Raw genomic sequence first — 9,403 nt, forward strand, 5'->3', positions numbered from 1 at the left:
CAGCGCCGGTGAACGTCCGGATGAACAGCAACAACAAACGCCACCACCAACAGCGAGACGAACGGAGTTAGGAGAACCACCGCACCTGTCAAAGGAGCAACCGGTGGTAGCAGCAACACCCCCCAAACAGACGAACCCCTCACGGAAGAAAGGGAACGGAAGAAAAGAAGAGGGGAATGCAATTAAGGAAAGCAATAAAGACACGCCAAATACCCGACACGTGCCGCACGAACCGACAACAGCAACCGACCAACGCGTGCCACGTACGCACAAGAACCGCCACAACAAAGACCCAATGACAAGCTGACCCCATCAACCAGCTGGACACAAGCACTGCCCCACCCCCCCTCGTCGGCCCGAACCGTTCGAATAACCAAAACCACGAAAGTGCCACCGCGCACACACACCCACGACAGACGGAGCCGAACCCAGGAACTCGATGACGCGTGGGTCCCTAAATCCGAACTGGCACAAATCATTAGATGGGCTAGAAGGAACTTGATGTCACACATCCAGAACAAGGGAAACACCCGCCTGCGAGCCCCGGAGCGCTGAGAGCGCGCGGAAACTGACCGCATGTAGAGATTGGAGAGATTGCTGCCTCTAATATGCAAGCTAGTACACACATTGCCTATAATGCTGCAGCATGAAGGCAAAATTGCTATGAGTGTGGATCCTCTGACTGATCATGTCGAGATCAACCTCTACCACTCTGATTTCATTAATCAAGCTGGGAGCCCAGCTGCTTCTGTCCAAAAACAAAATCATGTTGAGATCGATTATTCACGAACGCGGACGATACTTAATTATTCAGAAAACGTGCTGATCGATCCGGGGTTTGTTCTATCTCTAGAACGGCTTGGAGGGCAGGTTCTTGCCGGCCAGGAAGTGCTTGAAGAGCTGGAGCGCCTGCTTGGGCTGAGAGGATGGCACCATGTGCCCGGCTCCTCTCACCGTGACAAATGTTAAGCCATCATACACCACTGTCCATCCACCAACCTGCATCCAGCAGCACATTGACAAAGGGTGAAAACCACCTCGAGACAGTGACATCGACTTATTCAGTTACTATATGTTTGTTCATCCCATCCAGTACCTGCTTGTGGCTGAACCATGGCGCCCAGTCCTCCTTGATCGACAGGCCGAGCTTCTTCAGAGTGTACCTCGTGGAGGTGGTAGGGATTCTCGCATCCGTGTCACCGCTGCTCGTCCCGAAAAGATAGACAGAAAAAAAAATTATGGTAAATGTTGAAGGATGTCATGTAAACAAATGACACCTGCAGAGACAGTCAGGTCATAGCAAAAATGTGGATGACAGCATCAGCATGGGACTGAAGCTTAGCACAGCATTTCTGAGCCAGAGGCTTCACCTGAAAATCCATATGCGGAGCCCTTCCTGCGCGAGCTTCTTGACGATCGGAACAACCGTCATGTCAGAATCTTTCCATATGCTGCTGATAGAATTACTGGAAAGAAATAGCATATCGAGAAAACATTCAGCTGCCAAAACTGACAAGAGAACACAATAAATTCTGAGTCCAAGCAAACCTTAGATAGGGGAGAAATTACCGGCAAAGAGCATAGGGATACGGCACGCCCGTGGTGTTGGCATGCAGAGCTCTCTGCACGTCCTCACGGTTCAGATACTCGGTGGCATACGTCTGTGTGCATGGATCGTAGCCCATTGTCATCTTGAGAAAATCAGACTGTTTCCATGCATGAAAAAGTTAAACAGAAAGATTGATCAGGAGTCAGGACACGCATATGCAGAGAGAGGGAAATGACTGAAAACTTCTGATGCTGCTTACACGGCCGTTGGCCCGTCTGGTCTGCGCCGAGGAGGACGACGCGTTGAAAGCCGGGTACCCGAGGTCGCAGTACGGGGTGTAGAGGCTGTAGATGTCCACGAGCTTGTAGAGACTGTCGAACTCGACCAGGGCAGCCTCACAGTCAGCAGATAGGATCTCCATGCTGAAGTTGCAGGATTTCAGGAAGGTGCTGTAGAGCGTGTCCGAGATGATGGCGTGGTGCCACGCGGAGTCCACGATCCCCTGCAAGTCGGTGTCGCCGTCCATGTAGGCATTCCCGATCTGGAATCAGGAGATTTGATTACAGGGAGATCAGATGACTGATACCGATGGAGACGTGTCAATTAGGATTTGGGATAACAGAAATTATGTACCAGGATGCCTTTGAAGTTTATGTAGTTTTCTTCAGAGGTTTTCTTGTTCTCCTCCACGATGAGATTAGCAAGCTGGGGAATGTAGTGTCCTAGAGAGTGGCAGAGAAAATTAGAGAGATGCACGGCTGAGAAAAAAAGACCGTAAAATTATGAGCACAATATCTAGTAACTCCCTCCTATCCATAATAAATGTCTCAGATTAGTACAACTTTGTACTTTGTACTAAATCTGAGACACTTATTATGGATCGGAGGGAGTAACTATCCGTGAATAAGTTGGCGGACCTGCATAGCTCTCTCCAGCTATGTAGAATTCTTTCATTTTGTGTTGGGGGAACCTCTGGAACCATTTAACCAGGAAAGTGTATGAACCGTGTGCTGCAAAGGATGAAATGCCATGTCATCTTGGTCAGAAATCCGGGTAACTTTTGTTTGAGAAAAAAAGAGTCACATCTGTCACGCACACATACCGGTTGAATTGTCTCCTGGTGGATCTTGTTCGAATGACGTGTTCGTGTATGAAAATCCAACACCGGCTGGAGAATCCAGGAACAACAAATTGGCAGCTGAAAGTTCATTGGACAGTAAGTTACTTGCTTCCAGTGTTACCGTAAAGATAAGGCTTATATATGACATGTTAGTGTTGGTAAGTTTGCACTTGCCTTTGTTCCAGGCATATTGATTGAACTCAAGCTCAGGCACATCTTTCTTCACACGGAATGGTCCAAGCTCCTGAGCCTGCCCAAACCCAACGGAAGAACAGCCCGGTCCTGCAAAATTTGCAGAAAAATACGCGATGTATAGCTAGATTACGTACACCTTTCAGCTACAAAGTCTCTGAATTTTGAATGCAAACACAGTTAGTTAGCAACCTCCGTTTAACCACAACACCAGTGGCTTCTCGTCAGGCTTGTCGGCAGCCTCGAAGAACCAATAGAACAGTGCCTTGCCGAGGTGCTCGTCTGTCGTGACGTACCCAGAGTACTGCTTGAATGCCGATGAGCAGCTTGGCGCCCCTGGAAGTGACATGACGAGGTCGAGCTCTTGAACCGCCATTGTTGCCGCATTAAGGCTGGCTGCAGCTAGGCAACAGAATGCCAGTGAAACAGAAACAAGTAGCAACCAAGGTAAGGTGATTACCATCATAATTCAAGGTTTCTTACTTTCTTTTGCTTGGGGTTGTAGTGAAGAAGGCCTGGGAACAAAGTACTTATATAGTGAAAAACCTGGAGAAAAACCTGTATGTGGAGAGTGTACACAACAGACAAGTAGATCAAGTCATTGGCCGGCTTCAACCTTTCTCATTGGCCTGGTTCTCACTTCATAAGAATTACATCATTATAGTAAGGATTGAGTTGGTAATTGCTGTTAGGTATGGAAGATCAGCAGTGAAAACATTGGCCATGTATAATTTTTTTTTTCAACTAAGGATACTGTAGGTGTAAGTGTACAATCTTACCACCCAAGTTCGAGTCCAAGGCCGGATTTGAGGCATCTTCTTGCTCTGTTAACAGAGCATTCTAGTTTTTCCTAAATGTTCCACACTTCTGACAGGGAACAAATGCTTGCAACATAGCTAATGTATCGAATAACATACTGTTGAACTGAAATATGTTAAGAAAAAACATTGAAAGCGACACACTATTAAAATGATTGTGCAGCCTACTCCAAAAGTACGCAAATAACCAAGCAATAATTTAGTTAAGCGAAGCACCAAAATGGGCATTTTCCTCGGCCTCAAGGTATCACTCACTGGAAAAAGGAATAGCAGTGAAAACGACGCTATATAATACACTGTAAGAATATAATACACGACATGATCAAGTGTGTAACAATGGATACAGTATCAGTTAGACGGCACAGCTGAATCATTCAACTCACTGGTAATGCTGATCTCAAAGTGATAAAGACATGATGATGGCAATCATTTGCATTCTTTTATTATGCAACTTGATCGGTACAGATTATCAGAGTAACTATTTGAACTTCCTTGAAGACAAATAGGCAATGGCCCTTAAAGTGTTGTATATTCCAGAAAGGTGGGTTGAAAACAAATGACGACCACGTTATATTACATAAAGCATGTTCCCATGCTTATACATAGAACATGTGCACCTAATACCAGCTAGTAGGTTCGTATTGAGCTCCTTGTCATGATAATTCCTTATGCCTCAATCATACCATCAACTCCGCGTAAGTGCCAAAAACATATTGTATGTATTATTGATTAGGGCCTGTTTGGAAGTGGCCCAGTTCAGCCTCAAATCCGGCTCTGGGCTCAATGAAATGCAGTCCAGGCCACGACGATTTTATAAAATACAAATACATCATAAACATCGATTTTTGACAAAGTTTTGAAGATGCTGCCCGCGCATGTGCGCGGGTCATTATTCTAGTTCATACTAAAAGTAACTACAGCTACTTTAACGTACCATATGTGTCCTCCAAATAAAAGTTGCATCTGATCAGATATTAAAATGAGAAGCAGTCCACCATCAGACATTTTCTATGATCGTCTAGGTTATCCCTCTCCATCGGAGTCCTGAAAATGTGAGATACAATCAAATACATATTATAGAAAATTTTGTGAAGAGATATGTAGTAGTAGAAAAAGATGTCACTTGATTTAAAATATATACCTCACTGATGCTATCCCACATAAATGGGAACTCGCAATCCACATGACACCCAACATACAGACCTTGGTCAGTTGGATGTCTCAAGCTCGCAGAACCTTGATTCTTACAACCGAAGCAGGGTCCTGTAAAAACATAAACAAACATTTGAGCTTCACTTTCCAAATCATGATAAGAGAAAAACTAGAGCCTGCAAATCTCAATAATATCAATAACCCATACATTCTAAGTTTATGAACTGGTAACATGTTGGGAACGACTATGAGCTACAATGGGTTAACTACCATGCTAATTGCTGAAGATACTGTTCACCCACAGATGGTCCCAACAAGCAGAAACCATGCATCCGCCGCCAAATGCAAACATTGCTCCATAATCGTCGTCTCACACTCCTCTCTCCCTAACTCCTCCAATTGGTGGCCTGACGCAACCTCCGGCTGGCGTTTGCCTTCCTCGAGGCCACCTTCCCATCTTTCTCCATCAATGTCCTAACGACCAACTTGAGGATATAATACCCAGCCACGGCCTCCCTCCACCATCCGCACCATCCCAATGGCCTCACACACTTGTCAGAGATAATCTGATTTACTACGCCCTCCATCCAGAAATATAAGGTCAAATCCTAAATGTGATATTTCGAAAAAATACAAGACCTTGAGTTAAAGTGTTACCTGCCCTCTCGCATCCCTAGCACAAAAAACTCCTTGTAACTCGTATATTAATTGCAGATTGGCGTGCATGCATGCATAACTTAATTGCTCATTGTTGCGAGAGAAAATCGAGCACTACCATTGGCTAAACCAAAAACAAAAAAAATCTAACTGCCGCGCGCTAGTCATGAGGATTTTCATTTTCCTTCGTTCATGTGATCATCAGAATGGGGCTTGTATTTTCGGATGGAGAGAGTATGTTCGATTAACCGAGGAAATATGATGTTATTGAGTATATTTCAAGTTTGTACTAGAATTGAACTATTTTTCATATTTAGAATGTGGGTATAGACGTATAGCAGTCCAGAATAGATTGGAAAAATGACTAAAGGTCTTGAAATTTGTTTCATACTCAGGATATGCTTTGCAAGAATCAAATTGCATGAACATGGCAACGGCAATGCAGTGGAGCTGGAGGCAGAGCCGAGACGTGGACGGAGAGGTCAGAGGATGAAGGGACAAGGTTGACAACAATTTGTCCTCTTGCAGTTTAGGGGTGGACAAGGAGACATGTACCAAAGAGGCAGAGGCCAGAGGGGCAGAACACAGGAGAAAGACACCAGTGTTCGTCACGAGTCAAAAGCGAAGCCGATGGATGGTGGATATATGCCAGAATTATAGAAGGGGAACCCTTTCACCGAATGAGGTCTGGGGCATTTATAGATGGGGAACCCTTTCACCGAATACGCTTTCTCAGGTATCGGCGGAGCTTGCGGCCATGGAGGCGAGGGCTCGCCTTGCCGAGGAGGGCCAGAAGGATGTGATCGCGAAGACCCGTCGTGCCGAGGAGAACTTGGTGGTGGTCAGCCTCAACGTGGAGCACGCTCGAGCGGAGGTCGCCTCCCTCAAGGCGGAGTCGGAGGATGCCGGGTTCGGACCGGTGTTCACCCCTCGTGGTCGCGCCCCCTCGGATAGCCGTCCGGAGGTGGTCTCGCTCCTGCTCGCCCAGGCTTCGGAGATTCGAGAGATGATACTCTGTTTGAAGGGCTCCCCTCAACCGGATCTTCCCCCGTGTCGTACGACGGATGAGGCGAGTAGGGTGCTTACTTCATAGGTGGAGCTCCTTGAGCCCTCCATGAAGAGGTGCCTCCTGAGTACGGGTGCTCGACTTGTTTCGTCGGCAGTCGCGGCTGTCCTGGACGGCGGTGCCAGAACGAGTGGACTTGAGGGTGAGATGACTCACGGGGCGAAGAAGTTTCTGGCGGACCAGGGAGGTTCTCTTCGCGCGCTGGCTCGACGCTTCGTGCGTTTCCTTGAGCCCGCTCTTCAGGAGAGCGACGGTGGGGATTGAGTCTTGTTGCCTTTCGAGGCGACAAGGTACCCCAGCTGCTTACTTATGCGATGTTGCATATCCACTTATGACATAGCCTCATGACTTGCATGTTCTAGGCTTAGACATAGAGGTTGTAAGGCAGCTTTTTTTATGTGTTTCATGCTTCGCTATGTAGTCAACATTGTCGGAAATGTCAACCTAGCTCGGCATGTATTTTCTTATGTTTTCACCATGTAGTCAACATTATCGGAAATGTTAACCTGGCTCAACATGTATTCTTGGGATTACTATATTTCCTTCTTGGCGAAGTACTATATTTCCTCAGTTTATACAGCACGCGATCGTTCGCTATGATCACACTTTTGCATAATCAATTGATGTCGCCGTTGGGATACGACTTGGCTTCGGTGTCTTAGGCCATGGTTACGAGCCACGGATCCTTGTACCCTTGTGGGGGTCGCTATCGATACGCCGGTAGTGATTCGGACATTTCGACCTGCCGTTCGGGGAAATTCATGCGGAATTTCCCCTCTTCGGACTTCAGGAAGCTATGCTTTCCCGCGATTATTATGGAGCCTTAACTCGGTTACTATTATGCAGGCCCGTGCGTGACGTCTCGCACGCGGGTAGCATGGTTCTCCGAGGTAAGTAAGCTCATGCATAACTTGCTTATTTACGGTTCTCCTTAAATGTGTTTTAAGGAGCTTTCGGCCCTCGGGGGACTTGGTTCTACTTGGCGGATGGCCTCGAGGCACGCTAGGATCCACCAAGGAACGGGTCGATGGTGGCGATTTATGTTCGAAGACATTTTTAGGTGATGCCTGAGCCCACGTAGGCCTTTCGGCGTCCCTTTGTGAGCGGCACTAGGGTAGCGACTCGGTTTTGGGGATCGTCCCTTCGTGACATTGCTGCTCGACGGGGTTCCCTTTACGACGGTGGGTCGCATGAGTGTCTCGTGTCACTCTTTATCAATGACTCGTTTTTATTGATCCCTCGCTTGCTTGTCTTAAGGTATGGCCCGATGGGCACTTACAAGCCTTATGTAGACGCGGCCTCGTTGGCGCTTACGATCCCCCGAAGTTTCGTATGGAAGTGGCCGGTTGGGCGCTGATAGTCTTCTTTCGGGAGTGGCGAGGGTCGTCCTTGAGGTTCCTCCTTAGGCATAGAAACGCCGGAGTTTGTCGCTGTTCCAGGCATGGACGAGGTTTTTCCCTTTAGTGTTCTCGAGGTGGTATGCACCATTGCCCAACACCGTGGCGATGCGGTATGGTCCTTCCCATTTAGGGTCGAGTTTGCACTGGAGTTTTGGGTCGATGTTCTTTTTCAGCACGAGGTCTCCTTGGGAGAAAGCTCGTTCCCACACCCTCGTGTTGTAGATGCGTGCGGCGCTCTGCTCGTAGATGGCGTGCCTCATGAGGGCTTTGTCACGAGCTTCTTCCACAAGATCGATGGCCGTCTTGTGATGCTCTTCATTTTCGATGAAGGCGAGTGGAGTAGCTTCTTGGAGTCTTTCGACCCAAGGTGAGCGAAACTCTACCTCGGCGGGAAGCACTGCTTCGGCACCATACACCAAAGAGAATGGTGTTCGGCCCGTGGAACGGCTTACGGAGGTGCGTATGCCCCAAACCACGCTGGCGAGTTCGTCCCCCCATGCTCCTCTTGCCTTGCTGGCCGTGTGTTCTACCCTTCGGCGGAGTTCTTGGAGGATTAGTCCATTGGCTCTCTCGCATGCGTCGTTGCTCTTGGGGTAGGCCACGGATGCGAAGTGCGGCTTGATCTCGAGGCATGTGCAGAATTTAATGAATTCTGCACAGTCAAACTATTTGCCGTTGTCCACGGTTAGCTCTCGTGGGACACCATATCGACATATGATGTTTTCTCAGAAAAAAATTCTGGATGGCCTGTGACGTGACCTTGCCGAGTGGCGCAACTTTTATCCATTTGGAGAAGTAATCAATCGTCACCATAAGGTATTTGCAGCCTCCGATGCATGCGGGGAAAGGCCCGAGAAGGTCCATTCCCCAGTGTGCAAATGGCCAAGTTATTGGGATATTCTTCAGGGTCGTCACCGGCGCGTGGATTGACTTAGCCATCTTTTGGCAAGCTTCACATCTTCGCAGTATTGCGATTGCGTCTTGCACCATGGTGGGCCAATAGAATCCCTGTCGTAAAGCCTTCGCCGCGGTGGCTCTTGGTGCAAGATGGTGGCCGCATACTCCGGAGTGGATCTCCTGGATGAGCTTAGCCCCCCTGTCGGGGGTTATGCACTTGAGTAGCGAGGCCGCACCCTTCTTGTAAGGGATGCCGTCGAGGAGGACGTACATCTTTGCTTTTGCAAGCAAAGTTTTGGCGCTTGGGCCTTCCGCCTTTTCGTCCACCTCTCCATTCAAGGCGCGGATGATTGGCGTCATCCAAGAGGGTGGATTGTTGATGACCATGCTGGTCTTTGAAGTTTCGTCGGAGTCATCGGCTTCTTCTCCTATGGATGGGGCACAGATCACCTCGAAGAATGCGCCGGGTGGTAGAGGTTCCTTGGAACCGGCCGTTCGGGCCAATCTGTCGGCGAGGTGATTTTCTCCTCGTGGGATGCGTCGCGCCTCCAT

At 48.2% G+C, this 9,403-nt stretch overlaps 1 protein-coding gene across 1 annotated transcript; it reads right to left on the minus strand.

Annotated features, from left to right (window-relative positions):
* Positions 1-755: 755 nt before the first annotated feature.
* Positions 756-3,346, minus strand: LOC100827396 (serine carboxypeptidase-like 34). The gene is made up of 10 exons (XM_024462021.1): positions 3,054-3,346; positions 2,844-2,951; positions 2,652-2,747; positions 2,467-2,559; positions 2,183-2,271; positions 1,809-2,090; positions 1,570-1,706; positions 1,371-1,466; positions 1,097-1,202; positions 756-999 (listed from the first exon to the last, which is right to left on the minus strand). Exons 1-10 carry the CDS (start codon positions 3,325-3,327, stop codon positions 850-852), a joined length of 1,431 nt encoding a protein of 476 aa, XP_024317789.1. The 5' UTR covers positions 3,328-3,346; the 3' UTR covers positions 756-849.
* Positions 3,347-9,403: the final 6,057 nt, after the last annotated feature.

This window comes from Brachypodium distachyon, chromosome 3 (assembly GCF_000005505.3).
Source record: "Brachypodium distachyon strain Bd21 chromosome 3, Brachypodium_distachyon_v3.0, whole genome shotgun sequence".
NCBI classification, from domain to species: Eukaryota; Viridiplantae; Streptophyta; class Magnoliopsida; order Poales; family Poaceae; genus Brachypodium; species Brachypodium distachyon.

Coding starts and splice junctions, on each gene's coding strand:
- LOC100827396 (XM_024462021.1), bottom strand. CDS start 3,327: ATGATGGTAATCACCTTACCTTGGTTGCTACTTGTTTCTGTTTCACTG. Junction 1,707..1,808: donor CCAGACGGGCCAACGGCCGT/GTAAGCAGCATC, acceptor GCATGGAAACAG/TCTGATTTTCTCAAGATGAC. Junction 1,203..1,370: donor CTCCGCATATGGATTTTCAG/GTGAAGCCTCTG, acceptor CGGGACGAGCAG/CGGTGACACGGATGCGAGAA.